Genomic DNA, 17,015 nt, shown 5'->3' with positions numbered 1-17,015 from the left:
GTGAGCCACTGTGCCCGGCCTATACTTTTAGTATAGAAATTTAGCTATATAAATTTTAGTTATAGAAATTTCCTAGTTTATCCAGAAGTAGAGAAAATAGTATAATGAACTTTCATATACCTGTCTCCCAGCTTCAACAGTTAATGATGTATGGTTAAGTCTCATTTCATGTATTATCTTGTCCCCATTGGATTATATTAAAGCAGATCCCAAACATCGTGTCTTTTCTTCTGTATTTAAAAAAACTTTTTTTAATAGAAATTTTTATTTTTTTTACTATGTTGGCCAGGCTGGTCTCAAACTCCTGCCTTCAATCAATCCTCCCAACTTGGCCTCCCAAAGTGGGAGGATTACAGGCACAAGCCACTGTCCCTGGCATCCTGTATTTTTTTTTTTTTAAGAGTTTGGGTCTATGTTTTTTCCATGCTGGCCTTGAAAACATAGTGAAAGAAGTTTATATTTGAACACAGGCTGTTCCTTGACAGATGTGTAAGTATTCTTTATAGTTGATTTCTTGACTTATGAAGGTCTTTTTCTTGTATTTAATCTAGTTTTAACTTTTTTTTTCTTTCTTTTTAAAATTTTTTTTGTAGAGACAAGTTCTCACTATGTTGCCCAGGCTGGTCTTGAACTTCTGGACTCAATTTATCCTCCTGCTTTGACCCCCTAAAGTGCTGGGATTACAGGCATGAGCCGCCATGCCTGGCCCTTTAAAAAAATAAACAGCCTGGGTGCAATGGCTCATGCCTGTAATCCCAGCACTTTGGGAGGCCGAAGTGGTCAGATCACTTGAGGTTAGGAGTTCAAGACCGATCTGGGCAACATGGTGAAACCCTGTCTCTACTGAAAATATAAAAATTAGCAAGGTTTGGTGGTGCATACCTGTAATCCTGGCTACTTGGGAGGCTGAGGCAGGATAATCACTTGAGCCTGGGAGGTGGAGGTTGCAGGGAGCCGAGATGGCGTCACTGCACTCCAGCCTGGGTGACAGAGTGAGACTCCGTCTGAAAGAAAAAGAAAAAAAGAGAAAGTTATGGCCTAAACATATTTTTAGGTTATTTGAGGATATTAGACATACATGACGAATGACTAACAGCACACATGCCAAGTAAGTAGTTGCAGTGATGAACCAATGCTATTGAACTTCCGATGAAGCCGAGATCAAAGCTTTTCCTCACACTAGTATTTAGAAGATCAGCTCTCTGTTACCCGAACTGATTTGAGGCTATATTCTTCAGCTGATGCCTGGCTGGATGAGAGATTATTTGAATTACAGAAGCTAAGTCAAGCATTTTGGCCACTTTTTTTTGTAGCTGATCTCCATTAATGTTTAAGATACGTTTAATGTTCTCTCACTCTAACTCTTTTGCTTCCTGTTTGAAACACAGCAGTGCATTATGTCCAAAATGCTGTCATTTGATGTAAAATTACTGGTACATGTGTCGTTTATTGAAATTTTATACATTACAGATTCAGTAGCTTGTTGTTCTAGCGGAAGTTGGGTGATTGAAAAGGGAGTAACAGCTAGATATGGTCCAAGGTGAAGTCGTAAGCATTGTGAACTTTGGGCAGATCACCACCTCTTCCTGGGCGTCGGTTTCTCTGTAGGATGAGGAAATGGAAGTTTGTAGGCCCTCTGCATAACTGGGGACTTAGGGCCTTTTTCACTTAGGATGGGAGCTCTTCTACCGATTATTGCTTATGTTACTCAGCAACTTGAATTGGAAATTTAAAATCATTTATGTGCTCTGCTGCATATAATGAGCCCATGGATGGTCCAAAGGTTAGAACAACAACAGTATAGTAGTTAGGCAGCACATAGGAATTACTCTGTGCTCTGTAATGCGCTTTAATTTACCAGTGTTGTCTCAATACTTTCAGAAAGGCATAGAATTCTCCCTCCTATCGCTGTTTAAAATTTTTTGTTCTAAGAATTTGAAATCATCTTTTGCAGAAATGAATGCATCTTGCCTTTTCGTTAGTGTGAGATACTGGTATTCCCTTTGGAATGGGAATGTGTATTCCTATGCATATTTAACAGAAGGGTTCAATAAAAATAGGTCATTTGAATATGTCAGCATTTTAATGTGATGAGATCTGGTGTTAGGATGTGTGCAAATTGAATTTAGCTTGATGTTTATTCATAGCTGTTCTTTAATGAAGAAATCAGTATTTGATTAGCCTAAGGAAGCTTCACCACAGCCATTTGTGGTGACTTGCCTCACGATAGGAGATCTAACCTTACGTGGAGTACAGCATCAGAGAATGAAGAGCTGGTAAAGATGTTGCAGTGTAGCCGTTTTTAAGTTCATCTTTAAGAAGCTACTGTGAAGGAAGAAGAGTAGATTTTTTTTTTTTTGAGACGGAGTCTCACTCTGTCGCCCGGGCTGGAGTGCGGTGGCCGGATCTCAGCTCACTGCAAGCTCCGTCTCCCGGGTTTACGCCATTCTCCTGCCTCAGCCTCCTGAGTAGCTGGGACTACAGGCGCCCGCCACCACGCCCGGCTAGTTTTTTTGGTATTTTTTTAGTAGAGACGGGGTTTCACTGTGTTAGCCAGGATGGTCTCGATCTCCTGACCTCGTGATCCGCCCATCTCGGCCTCCCAAAGTGTTGGGAGTACAGGCTTGAGCCACCGCGCCCGGCCAAGAAGAGTAGATTTTAATAGCTGGCAGTTTCTAAATGATAGGCTGCCTTAGGAAAAAGTGACATGTGAGAACAACAAAAGCTTGTTATTTCAGCAGATGCTTGACTGAGGGTGCTAGGCCAGGGAAGATGCTGCCACAGAAGGTCTGCCCTGTGCTTGTTCCTGCTTTCCGCTGGTGGCCACCCTCTCCCCACCCAATGCATAGCTCCAAAGGAGGGGCTTTTACTGGCCCTTGGGAGAAGCCGTCTAATGAGCAGCAAGCAATTCCAGAGATTGTCATTGTGAAATTTTTACTTAATGCCTGTTACGCCCTTTGTGACTGTGTCTCTTCTCATTTTGGGATGACATGAAGGTGATGTTCCACACATCTTACATCTTGCTGTTTGCTGACGTTTGACTCGTTGTCCTCCCTGCCTCCCCTCTGTCTAGTTCTCTGTGCCGCCCCCCAAAGCCTTGCTGTGGCTAAACATAGCCCCTTGAACGTGGGTGGCCAGGGCTCATTCCAGGTCAGAGCCCGTCAGAAGCGTGCTAGAGACAGCACACCAATGGTTGGTCTTTAGTGAAGGGGATTGGTTTGGAATGCCAAGCGAGTGTGGGTTGTACTAGTATGTTTGAGAATGAAGGAGAAATGGAAACTAAGAAAGAGAAGCTACTGTTTTGTTTTGGAAGATTATATTGGAAGGAAAACCTGCTGAAAGTGGGCTTCCACTGCTGGTGTCCTTCTCCAGGAAATTTAGGTCAGAAAGAAACATCTCTCTTTTTCCTTATGTCTATTTCTTTGAAGGTATTAATGAATGATGAGAATTTTCAAAGCCTGTATGATAAGTAGCAAGTCCTTATGTATTCAGAAGGAAACTAAGGTTTTCTGAGTGCCTTTTAAGTGCCAAGGATTCTCCTGGGACTTATATTATTTCACTGTAATAAAATAATGCTGTGAGGCAAATGATTGAAAAGAAGAGGTAGATCTGGAATCTGGGCCACACTGAGAAAGGATGGATTATTTGAGTCCCACTTCAACAAGCCTAGGAACATGGAGTCACACGGTGATAGAACTGTAGAACTAGGTGCCACCTCACATGTCTGCTGCACCACCCCAGCAGTAGATAGAAGGTGGTGCAGTAGAAGGCGCATGGGCTGGAATTTTGATGGCCAGACTCTACCACTAGGTTCCTCTGGACGGCTGATTCTGTTTTCTTGTTTGTAAAATGGGGGTGACAGTTGTACTTACTGCATAGGTTTGTAGCGAGGTTTCAAAAAACTGATGCATGGAGGTGCTTTGTAAACTGTAAAGTGATGTACTAGTATTTACTGATGGAGACTGTTTTCATGGATGGACACCCAAGAAGGCATTTATTGTTAGCATTTTGGTCAGCAAAATAATTATCAAGATTGCGCCACTGCACTCCAGCCTGGGTGACAGAGCGAGACTCCGTCTCAAAAAAAAAAAAAAAATTGTGTGTTTGCTTTTATATACATTTGGCTGTAGGTCTCTGGGTTTCTATCACTTTACTATTCTTTCCCTCCATTTTCAGAATTGTTTCCTGTGACAGATATTCAATGATAACCTTCTGTGTGCCAGGCCCTCTCTTAGATGTTGGAGACAGGGAGGTGAATAACAGATAAGTTCTTGTCCTTTTTGAAATGAAACACTTGAGACTGTACAGTTGATTACTGTTTGTTTTACCTATGGGCATAGGTGACCCAAGCCTAACTGACTTCTTATGTTTCTGACATACATATATTTTAAACAAGTGTTAGGCTCTTTACATATTGTTAATGTCAACTGTTCAGATATTTTGGTTGGAACTATTGAATTGAAGAGACCATGAGGAGCATGGATTGTGTGGGTATTTCCATAAGATAAACCTGGTTTTGTTGCCCCTTCAAGGGCAGCAGTGGGACTGTGGAATTGGCATCTGTGTGGTGCTCTGCAGCTGATTGTTACTTGAGCATTAAACTGTTCGCCTACACATGAAGTGTGGGCAGTTGAAGATGTTTGAAAATCACTGTGTGGTATTTTTGCCATTAGATCCACCCAGTTATTTCCCATTATGTTGAAGAAAATTTTGGTTAAATAGTTGAACTTTGTTCAAAAGGTGAATATCAGCTGTGAGTGGCCAAGGTCTCTCTTCACCTTCAGTGTCTCCCCCCGACCCTCCACCCAGGTTTCACCAGGCTGACAAGCAGATGTGGTCCAGCCCCAGGCCCTGGAGTGTGGACTAATCAATCCCTAACAGGCACTAGCAGCCCCAAGCCTGACTAGGTCAAAAGTTCCACCAAGGGCCGGGCACGGTGGCTCACACCTGTAATCCCAGCACTTTGGGAGGCCGAGGCAGGCGGATCACGAGGTCAGGAGATCGAGACCATCCTGGCTAACACGGTGAAACCCCCTCTCTACTAAAAATACAAAAATTAGCCGAGTGTGGTGGTGGGTGCCTGTAGTCCCAGCTACTTGGGAGGCCAAGGCAGGAGAATGGCGTGAACCCTGGAGGCGGAGCTTGCGGTGAGCCAAGATGGCGCCACTGCACTCCAGCCTGGGCGACAAAGTGAGACTCCGTCTCAAAAAAAAAAAAAAAAAAAGTTCCACCAAAAAAACCCGTGGAACGGTCTTTGCAGTGTGGTTTATTTTGGATCTGAAGTTTTAAGATAGGCCCCTAGTTGTCCCACTTCTTTTCTAGTGGGTGATCCTTTGTGGCTGTTAGAAGTAATTTCTTGGTCACTTTTGGTCCCTGTTTTGGTTGTCTGAGATGTGGTCAAGAGGAATGATAGCACTACAGTCGTTCTCTTCTGATTTTCAAAATGGCTTATGGCAGCCTTTAATGCTGCTCAGACTGCTCCAGCTAGTTTAGATTAATTCATTCAGGCTGTCAGTGACTCAGCAGCCTCCTGGCTTCTTTCTTGTTTTTAAAAGGAGCTGGACTTTCACAATATATGGAATATAGTTAGCATATTGCAGCTAATAAGTGTGGCACATAGTGCTAGGCATCAGTGAAGGGGACTGGAAGAATGTCACATAGGCTAGGGGGGCCGGGGGGACATGACATCTCTGCTTTTGTGAATATGATGGTAGGGGATGTTTTCTGGGTGAAAGAAGGAATGGCAGGAAAGGCAAGGTGTCAGAAGCACAGGCAGCAGCCAGGGTTCTTTGGGGTAATGTGTGTGGAGGGACGGGGGTGATAAGGCCACATTGGGCAGCCTGTGAGTGCTAAGCTGTAGGCCCTGCAGAGCCGTGGCAATGGTGGAGTGGGGGAGTGACCTAAGGCTTCCCGAAGATGCATCTGCAAAGTGTAGGCAAATTGCATGGGATTAGAAATGGGTGGAAGGAGACTGGCGCAGAGCCAGAGAGGCTGAGCTTGGCTGGGGAAACCCAGGCTGGATGAGGGCCCTGAAGCTGTCCTTTGGGCAGGGGTGCCAGGCAGGGGACCCAATAGAGCGCCAAGTATAAAGCTGGTTGGGGTGGGGCTTAAGGATGGGAGGAGTGGACTGAGGAGGTAGAGAGTGCTTTGGGTGTAGGCCAGGTGAGTTTCTGGTCTGCCTGCAGCAGGCATTTGGTAGCTATTAGCTATGCCAGTAAAAGGATCTTTCACTTTTCTGGCAAGACTCTGCAAGACCAGTTCTCTCTTAGGTGATTCTCAGGTGGGGATGTGAAATTTAGGGAAAATAAAACTACCTTTATTACCTACACTGTCTCCACCTGATTCATTTAAAATTCTATCTGAGATTATAATTTGACACACATTTTTCAAAAGAGCTCTGAGATATTTTTCATACCACTTCAGATGCTTCTGGGCACTCAAGAGTTGTATCAAGTAAAACTTGACCAGGCCCGTGTGATGTGATGTGGCTGTTGCCCGTGGTGCCACAGGCTTCCCAAAGCCCTACTGAGGCCCACTGAGTTGGTGGGAACCAGGCTGCAAGCTCTTTGCCTTTGGCGGAATAGCCCCTCACAAGTTCAAGTCCTTCCTCCACATTTCTGTCCACTCAGCAGCATTCCCAAGGGAAGAGTGAGCAGGCAGGGCTGTGGTGAAGGCGTGAACTGGAACTGGAGGGTTTCTTTTGCAGACCCTTTGTGGTGCTGGACAGAAATTCCTCAAGGACCTATAGGCTCATTAGTGCCGTGCTAAACTAACCCAGCTGACTCTGAATTTCAGTAGTATTATTCCAGAAAAATTAGTTAGGCATGGTGGCACACACCTGTGTCCCAGCTACTTGAGAGGCTGAGGCAGGAGGATCAGTTGAGCCCAGGAGGTTGAGGCTGCAGTGAGCTGTATTTGCATCGCTGTACTCCAGTCTGGGCAACAGAGCAAGACCATGTTTACAAAAAAAAAAAAAATTCCGGATATTTTAAGGATGAAAAGTCTAAGGAAGGCCAGGTATGATGACTCACGCCTGTAATCCCACCACTTTGGGAGGCCGAGGCAGGCGGATCACTTGATGTCAGTTCGAGACCAGCCTGGTTAACATGGTGAAACCCCATCTCTACAAAAAATACAAAAATTAGCTGGGCGTGGTGGCACGTACCTGTAATCCCAGCTACTCGGGAGGCTGAGGCAGGAGAATCACTTGAACCCAGGAGGCAGAGGTCGCAGTGAGCCGAGATCTCACCATTGCACCCCAGCGTAATAGAGCGAGACCCTGTCTCAATAATAATGATAGTAATGAAGAAAAATAAAAAGTCCAAGGACAAGAGAAGTATTATGTTTAAAAATGTTTACTGACTGATCAAGGCTTTGATAACTAGTTGTTTCTTTAGCAGGAATTTTAAAACTATCACTTAAAATTTTTCTATTAAGTTGAGAACTTAGTAAGTATGATGAGACTGTCAAATTATTTGTAATCAGTAACTCCTTATGCGTACTCGTGAGCATAATGATAAAATTTAAACTTTCCATAGAAAAAAGAAACAGTTGTGGTTTAATGTATGCTACAAATACTTAGCATCTGTGGCAGGCTGGATACTCTGCTGGGGCTGGAGACCAAATACCCGATTCTTAAAATGGATAAGAATGTTTAATAAATCGGTTCTTCTATAAATTCATGTTTATCTGTCAGAATCTGAGTAGAAAAAAACTTATGTTGAAGAACTTAGGTAATTGGTAATAATTAGGATGCAAACCATTTTTTGAAATCCCAAAGTCTGTAGAGTCTGTCAGAAAGCTGAAAAAAACTAATTTCGTGGAACTATACAGTGGTAACCGTTTAATAAAGTTCTCCTTAAAAGAGTTTTTATTATTTTAATTGATTATAACAGACATAAAACAATTCTGAAGTCATGTAAGTGATTAAATATTAAATGTTGTGGAACGAATTAAGTACTTGAGAATTGAGGTAAAGGAGCAGCACAAAGAATGGTTGGGAAAATCCTTGCTGTGGGTGGTGGGACTTGAACTGACGGGCAAGATTCCTGGGGAGGCAGGCAAAGGAGACTGTCCCTACCAAGAGGGTGACTTAATGAAGCCAAGAAAGAGGGGATATATGCTCAGGCCAGTGCTCATGAGTTGTGTGGAGGGCCAGTGAAGGGTGGAGAGGCAAGATTGTGTAGAGCTGATAAGAGCACAACCTCGTGACCCTGAACTTCTTCTAGGTCCCTCATCGGTGTAATGTGGAAACATTAGTACCAGCTTTGAGGGGGGCTAGGATTGGATTGGATGATGAGTGTAAAGTTCCTGGTGCAGGCCTGGCACATAGAAAGTGTTGACGAGGCCAAGCGCGGTGGCTTATTCCTATAATCCCAGCACTTTGGGAGGCCAAGGCAGTTGGATCACCTGAGGTCAGGAGTTTGAGACCAGCCTGGCCAACATGGTGAAACCCCGTCTCTACTAAAAATACCAAACAACAACAAAACAAAAAATTAGCCAGGTGTGGTGGCAGGCTCCTTTAATCCCAGCTACTCAGGAGGCCACGGCAGGAGACACTTGAACCCGAGAGGCAGAGGTTACAGTGAGCCGAGATCACACCATTGCACTCCAGCCTGGGCAACAAGAATGGAATTCTGTCTTAAAAAAAAAAAGAAAGAAGACTAGACAGAAGGTGATACTGCTGTTGGGCAGGATGGGGGTGAACCCTGGAGGGCAGGGGTGCTAGGTACTTTTTCCTACTTTGACTTGATAGAAATTAGGAGGCCACAGGCCAGGCCCAGTGGCTCACGCTTGTAATCCCAGCACTTTGGGAGGCTGAGGCGGGTGGATCACTTGAGGTCAGGAGATCGAGACCAGCATGGCCAACATGGTGAAACCCTGTCTCTACTGAAAATACAAAAATTAGCTGGGCGTGTTGGTGCATGCGTGTAATCCCAGCTGCTGAGGAGGTTGAGGCACAAGAATTGCTTGAACTCTGAAAGTGGAGGTTGCAGTGAGCTGAAGTCACGCCATTGCACTCCAGCCTTGGCAACAGAGCAAGACTGTATCTCAAAAAAAAAAAAAAGAAAGAAAGAAAGGAAAAAGAAATTAGGAGACATTTTGATTAGAGATAAGATGTAGCTGGAATGAATGAATAATGGTAGCTACCCAAATACTTCTGTGTGCTCTGTGCTTTCTGTTATCTGCAGCCCTCACCATTGTGGTGCAGGGGAGGGGCCTTTGATCTCCTAGGCTTAGTGAGAGGAAACTTGCACTTTGCCCAAGGCCACTTGGCTACCAAGAGGCAAGGCAGGATTTGAACTTAGGCTTGCCTGGTCTGGGCTCTTTCTCTCTCTACCAGACTGCCCCTGCCTGGGAAGCCATCTGCCAGGGGTTGATGACCCCATGGGAAGAGGAATAGCTGGCTCAGGTGGTTACTCCTGCTCCTAAAAAGGTGTGTGAGCTCAGAGTGCATATTGGCCGACACCCCATTCCCGGCCTCCCAGAGGAGGAGGAAATACGATGGTCACATATCAATGGAAATTGAGTTAGAACTCAACGATGAATGGAAAGAGGACCGGTGAGTGGGAGATGATTGTGCTTGGACATGAAGGCAGGCACTGGGAGACGTGGCCTTTCTCTCTCTGAGGTGGGGCTCCAAAAAGCTCAGGCCCAAGAGTGGAGTCCATAGATTTTTCAGAAATATAATTTTTTTTTTTTTATGGGCACATAACCTAGCAGTCACTTCAGACTTCTTGGTAGTTCTTACTTGGTAGAGGTGACTTCTGCTGTTCCAATTTAGTCCGTGCCACTGGAGAGGGATTGGGGAGGGAGGAGTGACCTTAGGTGAGAGAGATTCTAAGTGTTCCTTGGGGCCAGCCAGGTCAACTTTTGTGTCTTCTGGACAGTGCCACTCACACTAGTGTTGACAGACCAACTTTAAAAAATTTTTAGTCTATGTGGATTGATACTTTTGTAAAAATAAAAAGAATTAATAGGAAAAGAAACTGAAAAAAACATGCAGAATACAAACTCTAACTTTTTATCATTAGATTCAACAGATAAAAAATTTGTCAGTTGCCATAAAAGTTTCTAAACTCTTATTCTCAATTTCTGTACTACAGGCAGTGCATTTGACTGCAGACTAATAAACTAGTCCTGGACTGGTACACTTCAAGAGCAGTGACCTAAGAAGAAAGTTTGTTAAGCAAATCAGTAGAATAAACAGGATATTTTTAGAATATTTACCTGATTTTTTGCCTTTTTTTTTTTTTTTTTTTTTTTTGCTCTGTTACCCAGGCTGGAGTGCAGTGGTGTAATCTCGGCTCACTGCAACATCCGCCCCCCAGGTTCAAGCGATTCTCCTGTCTCAGCCTTCCGAGTAGCTGGGATTACAGGTGCCCGCCACCACACCTGGCTAATTTTTGTATTTTTAGTAGAGATGGGGTTTCATCATATTGGTCAGGCTGGTCTTGAGCTCCTGACCTCAGGTGATCCTCCCTCCTCAATTTCCCAAAGTGCTGGGATGACAGGCGTGAGCCACCATGCCTGGCCCATTTTACCTGATTTAAGAGTCAACATAGTATCTTCTCATTTAAAATGCTTCCATCTTTTCAGTAAAATTCCATATTGGGAGGCAGGGATGTAAAAAACATACCAATAACTGAAGCCAATGTAGTTGTGAGGGGGTCCCTGAGTCTAACCCTAAACTGGTGGCAGTACTTAGAAAAATAGGTGCTTTTATTTCCTCTGTTGTTTCTGAGAAACATTACCTATTCTTTAATTTATATTAGACTGTTTTCTTTGTTAATTTCTGTCTGGCCTTTGACTTGATCTATGTATTTCAGTGCATAATTTTAGGTATATTCTTTTAGGGGAAAGTTCCCTAAGTGGTAGTTGTTGTCGTTTTGTCTTGCTATGTCATCTAGCCTGGAGTGCAGTGGTGCAATCCTAGTTAACTGTCACCTTGAACTCCTGGGCTCAAGCAGTCTTCCCACCTCAGCCTCCTGAATAACCAGGACCACAGGCGTGCACCGCCACACCTAGCTGATTTTTTATTTTTCCTAAGCAAACTGAAAAAAAAATAGGTCTCAAGAGTTGAATATACTGATACAGTAATTATGTGTAACTTAATTGTTTGTATTTCAAATTGGATTTTTGTTCTCTAGCTGCCAGTTATATCTTATTTTATATTTGTTGGTTTTTTGTTTTTCTGTTTTTGCTTTTTGTTTTTTTGGTGGATGTCTTCCTCGTTCTGAGATGGATGGCATGTGGTGTTCTCTCAGGCCAGGTTTCTCTTTTCCTGCCATCCGAGCCTGCTCAGAAGCTGCCTTCCTCAGACGGCCTGTCCGTGGCCGTTGTCCTGGGCCCCGCTGCTCACTCGCAGCACTCGGCAGAGCTGCCTTCAGCCCGCCTTGCTGCACAGCAGCGGCTCCCCTCTGCCGGCCCCTTTTCTCCTCGCTCCAAAGTCAGGACTCCCTTTTGTTTTGTATTGTACTTTGTATTACACTTTTCAAGGCTCTTTCATGTATATATTCTCTTATTTCATCCTCCAGACAATCCCATGAGGTTGGTAGAACAGAGATTCTCATCTCCGTTTTAACTGAGGTGAGGCTGGGAGAGTGTCCGCATGGCATGCACCCTCATTCCTTTGCCCTGGGGCTCCCACAGCTACTTGTTACCACTCAGGTCCAGACTTCCACATGTGCAAGGTTTTGAGTTTGCTCAAAGACGCCTGTCATTTTGAGGTCCTCTTTTCTATTCAGTATTTATATTTGTTATTGGAAAGTCAAACATTAGAATACTTGGTTCAATGTCACAGGCCTCTTTGGCAGAAAGAAATCTTCAGAACCTGAGGGGCGTCCGTAGAGAACTAGAGCCGGGAGCCCCAGAGGGCCACACCCGGTGACCTGGGTGTCGTGAGGGACGAGTTCTGCTTCAGGGGTAGTTGTCTCCACCGGAGATTTCCAGATAAGAGTGGGAGGGGGTGGGTTTCCCTTATTTCACCAATAAAAGCCCAGCATATTGGGATGCCACAGGACATTTCTCATGAAGAAAAGAATCCTTCTTGAAAGTGGGGAGGGCACGTTGAGAAATCACTGTTCACCCAAGTGAGAAATCATTTGCTCTTGACTCTCTCTCCCCATCCCCTTCATGGCCAAACAGACCTGGGTTCCAAATCCAGTCCTGCCACTTACTAGGTAGGTATGGTGACGTTGGTCAAGCTATTTAACTTCCCTGAACTTGCTTTCTCATCTGTAAAATGGGTAAGATATTGTCCACTCCGGAGCATTACTGTTAGGATTAAGGACAATGCATGTAAAGCTCTTTGCTTATGGCCTCAATAAGTGAATGTTCCCTGAAACCTAATCCAGAAGAGGGATTTTGACCCAGGAAGGGAGCCACATGTACAGAGTGGGCTCCAGCAGTGGGTCTTAGACTTGAGTGGGCATCAGAATCACCTGGAAGGCTCTTTAAACTAAGGCTTGCTGGCCCTACTCCCATAGTTTCTGATTCATTTAGTCTGGGGTGAGGTTTGAGATTTTTGCATTTCTAAGTTCCCACGTGCTGCTGCTGCTGCTTCTGGTTTGGGGACTACACTTTGAGAACCACTGGGCTGCAGGTAACTGACCAGTGGGCATTTAGGTGCTGTAGATACATTGAAAGCTGAGCTTTTTATGTGGTCACTCTGTTAGACACTGCTTGAAATGCATTTTGAAAATACTGAATTTAGTATCTCAAGGATATTTCCTGCTGAAGTCCAGGAATCTTTGTTACATATACTTGAAGGAGAATAAGTTGTGAAAGTAACAGTTGTAAACATATTATAGATAGTCTAATAATATCTAATTGGCTAAGGTATGTGAAAGTGCTTTTATAAAATGTTAGATGAATGTTGTCACAACTGAAAAAATATTTTAAATAACTTCGGTTTTAAGATTAAACATCATAATGGAGTATAAAATAGCATAACTTAGATTTCTCATCTCAATGTGCTGTTTACTGTATGTATTTTTCTCTTTCTCCTCCAGGCTGCTGACTTGAGTAAACCAATAGATAAAAGGATATACAAAGGAACACAGCCTACTTGTCATGACTTCAACCACCTAACAGCCACAGCAGAAAGTGTCTCTCTCCTAGTGGGCTTTTCCGCAGGCCAAGTCCAGCTTATAGACCCAATCAAAAAAGAAACTAGCAAACTTTTTAATGAGGAAGTAAGTAGCACCCTGTCTTAGCTGTTAAGAACCCCTGTAAGAGTTGATACATTCTTATCGAGGTTAGTGGGCCTTATTTTGCACTTCAAGCGAAGCCCATTTTTTATTCGCCCAGCCCTCCTACCTAGTATGCCCAAGTTTAAATGTGGTGGATAAATTTGTTGACCTTACCTGTTCTTCCTTGGGGTAACTGTTTTGTGCATTTTTATGGAGCATGCTCAGGTGTCTATAACAGTTGTTTTAAAACTCTTCTATAATGGAGATAGGGACTGTACTGTAACTCGGTATTTATAATTTAAATAAGAAATTTAGAATTCTAAAGTTGGTTTACATCACCAGAACATTTCATGTAGATCAAAGAACTTGATGACATTTCCTTGGGCTGTTTAAATTGTAGCCAAAGCTTTTGTACGTATGTTTGACAGTTATTTGCCTAAGGAGTACTTCACTTACTCTTGAAAATAGTTGCTGTAAACTCACCTTTGATATAGTTAGAAGTTCTGGCACTTAAAGTTTGGTCACATGACATAGCTTTTGCCAGTGTTGTAGTATGTACTGGGGTTTCTAGTATCTTCAGTTTCATTCTGGAAAGAGCCTGAGATATCTGAGCTGTCTGTTCAGGAACATGTCAGGGCTGTTAAATGTGGCATATAGAAATTGCCAAGTAGATTATATTTTTTAAAGCTGTTGGAGCATCTTTCAGCCTCAAGTATTGCTCTTTCATATTTAATGTTCTTCCTCCTCTGTTTCAGTGTGACTTTTCTACCAAGTGGAAAAGACTTGCTGAGTTAGAACCCTGGGTTCCAGTCTCTACTTGGGACCTTGCCGCTGAGGTGCAAGGGTCAGGCTATGTAGGACCCCCTCCCTTTTGCATTGTTGCATGGTTTGAACATCATTAACTTGGAACAAAAACACATTATAGAATATGGTTTTTAAGAAATAATTTTGTTTGGGGAAGAAGATTCAAATTGACAAATAAATAGCAGTTAAAATTTGAATTCTTCTGCAGTCGTGGTGCTTGCTGTCCATGCAAATCAGCATCCACCCAGGGTGCTCCTGTCTGACCTCGCCAGTGGGTTTGATAAGATCTTAGGAACCATGCCGTCTCTTCTAGTTTCCTCTGAGTGACTGGAAATAAAACTTGCCATCTGGACTGACACACTGTAGAGGAAAAGTATTTAATCCCATTTTGCATTAAAAAAAAGTGAAGCAGAAAATATTTTATTTACCTAGATATTTTGTTAGTATCATCTGAGGAAGTGATTTCTGAGTAGCTGGATGATTATTTTTTGGTGCTGGGTTGCGGGAGCAGCACACAAAATTGGCCTCCTGTGCACTGTTAGCAGAAATTGTGAATTTGGAATCATTGTGGGTTTTTATTGTTGAGGTAAGGGGGAGTGTGATTGAGGGGGCAGGGATTGGAGCCATGTACAGGGCTGTTAGTAAACAAGACCCGGAGGCAGCCCTGGCCGAGGATGGTACAGAATGCCGCTTAGAGAACAAGAAAGTTTTGTGTGTCGTGGCAGGGGGAGGGCAGGGAGTTGGAGACCACACGTCCCCAGAGTCTCAGGGCTCTGAGAGCACCCAGGCTGCATCAGCCAGAACTATCCCTGCCCTGGTGACTGGGAGTTGCAGGCTGGAAGGCAGCTCCTCATTCTTCATGATTTAAGCATGAGTTATCTCATACTCATTTTACATTTTATTTGAAAAATTGCTATTTAGAATGCTAGGACTGTGTGTGGTTTAATGCCAGCTTGGCATTTACAGCTTGAGGCTGAAATTGATTGCCCTTCATAGTAAGGAAATTCTCTGGCCGTGTGGGTACATTTTTATCAGATTTCGGTCAGAATGTCTAAGAGCAAGGGTCACTGGAGGTTTGTTCCTTAGAGAGTGCCAGGAATGGTGGTAAAGTAGTCATCGTGTCATGCTTTGCTGTGGTGTGAGATTTACAGGTTTCAAGGCACTTTTACCTGTGGCCTCTATGGGGAGGGTGGGCAGTTATTTCCATTTTACAGATGAGGAAATAGTCAAAGAGCATGTAAGTGAATTGTCCAGATCAGGTCGCAAGTTGATGACAGAGTTGGAACCAGAATTAATTCCAGAAACTCTTATTGGTTACAGGCCCTACCATGCATGATTGCCAGATCAGTTCTTCCCCTTCTGGGAGCTCACAGTTTAGTAAGGATGGACAGAGAGTACTGGGCGTGTGTCAGCATAGCGATATGAACAAAATACCAAGGGGTAGCTGCCGCAGGAATTCTTTAGTATGCATCACGTAACATAAAGTTTTTAAAAAATGTTAAGTTCCCTGGTGGAGTTCCAAAAAATGCTTTCAGAAAGTAACATTTGATCTGGGTCTTAAAGGGTACGTAGTCGTTAGAGGAGGGTAAGGAAGGCCTTCAAAGCTGGAGGAACAACTAGGCATGTGAAAGAACATCCAGTAACAGCTTGGCCACATCACAGTGTGGGACTTGGAGTGGCAGGGTTCGAAGCTGGAAAGATAAATTGGAACCAGCTTGTACTATAAAAGCCCTTTCATGTCACGTGAAGAAATTTGGAGCTGACACTGGAGGATGTGGGGGAACCTTTGGCCTTTTAATCAAGGGAGTGACAGGATCAAATGTGTTTTTTTAGAACTCTTGTCAGCACTTGTGGAAGGTGGATTGGAATGAAGAAAGACAGGATGAAGGTAGCAAGACCAGTGAGGAGGCTCTAGTAACTGTCCAGGTGAGAGCTGAGGGCTTGAACTAGAGTTGTGGCCATTGTTTCATTCATTCAGGACCTTGACTACCTGCCACATGCCCAGCACTGGGTCTGCGGCAGCAGCAAAACCTGCCTTCCTGTGACCCCTCAGGAGGGAAGAGAGGTGTAATAGCACCACCCAGACACACTGGTGACCACAGATGGTGACACTTTGTGATGTCAGAGGCAAGAGAGCAGGCCTGAGAAAAGGAGAGAATCACAGAGGTCTACTTTATTTATTTATGAGACAGAGTCTTACTCTGTCACCCAGGCTGGAGTGCAGTGGCGCAATCTTGGCTCACTGCAGCCTTCACCTCCTGGGTTCAAGCTATTCTTGTGCCGCACCCACCCAAGTAGCTGGGACTACAGGCCACCACGCCTGACTAATTTTTGTATTTTTAGTAGAGACGGGATTTCACCATGTTGGCCAGGCTGGTCTGGAACTCCTGGCTTCAAGTGATCCACCCACCTCAGCTTCCCAAAGTGCTGGAATTATAGGCAAGAGCCACCACGCCTGGCCAACACAGAGGTCTACTTTAAACTGGGAGGCAGAGGACATCTCGGAGGAAGTGGTGTGTTTTAAGCTGAGCCTCGTGTGAGAAGAAGGCCAACCAGGTAAGGATCTGGAGATGGAGCATTCCTGCAAAAGGAATAGCTGATGAGGGCCCTTGAGACCAAGGAAACTGAAAGAAGGACAGTTTACCTGGGGAAGGCGGCATGAAGCAAGGGCGTGAGAGTGGAGGCCACATCGCTTAGGGCCTGATCCGGATTTGTTTCTTAGCCTGAAGTATGGGATTGCTTAGAAGGGAGCAGGTACACAAGGCAGGCAGATTGGTGTTTTTGAAAGGTACCCTGGCTGCTTTTTGGAGACTGAATTGGAGAGATGTATTAATACATCAGGTTTCTGGGTGTCTCTTGCTGTGTTGGGTAAGACTGGGAAAGGAGCAGTTGTCAGGGAATGGAGGGGAAGATCAGAGGTTCTGGTCTGTACTTGCTAAGTTTGAGAGACCTGTAGATAGTGGAATGTATGGATCTGGAGCACTAAACTAGGGGTCACAATTTGGCATTTGTCAGCAT

At 44.2% G+C, this 17,015-nt stretch overlaps 1 protein-coding gene and 1 long non-coding RNA gene across 37 annotated transcripts in view; both read left to right on the top strand.

Annotated features, from left to right (window-relative positions):
- WDR20 (WD repeat domain 20) overlaps positions 1-17,015 on the top strand; it is an 89,969-nt gene that overhangs the window by 47,654 nt on the left and 25,300 nt on the right. For 13 of the 36 annotated variants that reach the window (XM_033191254.1, XM_033191251.1, XM_033191268.1 and 10 more), the window contains exon 2: positions 13,014-13,196. The exons of 7 other annotated variants lie outside the window; for them this stretch is intronic. Coding sequence is in view for 16 of the 29 variants with exons in the window: in XM_033191268.1 (XP_033047159.1) it covers positions 13,014-13,196 (183 nt within the window). In the remaining 13 variants the exon portion in view is untranslated. Of the gene's footprint in view, positions 1-11,537; positions 11,590-13,013; positions 13,197-15,830; positions 15,924-17,015 lie in introns of those variants that run through there. 16 more of the 36 variants (XR_004432251.1, XM_033191257.1, XM_033191266.1 and 13 more) reach the window with 4 other exon arrangements.
- LOC117071354 lies at positions 956-4,096 on the top strand. Its single transcript, XR_004432255.1, has 2 exons — positions 956-2,341; positions 2,651-4,096. It is a non-coding gene; the product is annotated as an uncharacterized LOC117071354 (long non-coding RNA).

Source organism: Trachypithecus francoisi, unplaced genomic scaffold, assembly GCF_009764315.1.
Source record: "Trachypithecus francoisi isolate TF-2019V2 unplaced genomic scaffold, Tfra_2.0 Lachesis_group3, whole genome shotgun sequence".
NCBI lineage: Eukaryota > Metazoa > Chordata > Mammalia > Primates > Cercopithecidae > Trachypithecus > Trachypithecus francoisi.
This window is presented reverse-complemented; position numbering and strand designations above follow the sequence as displayed.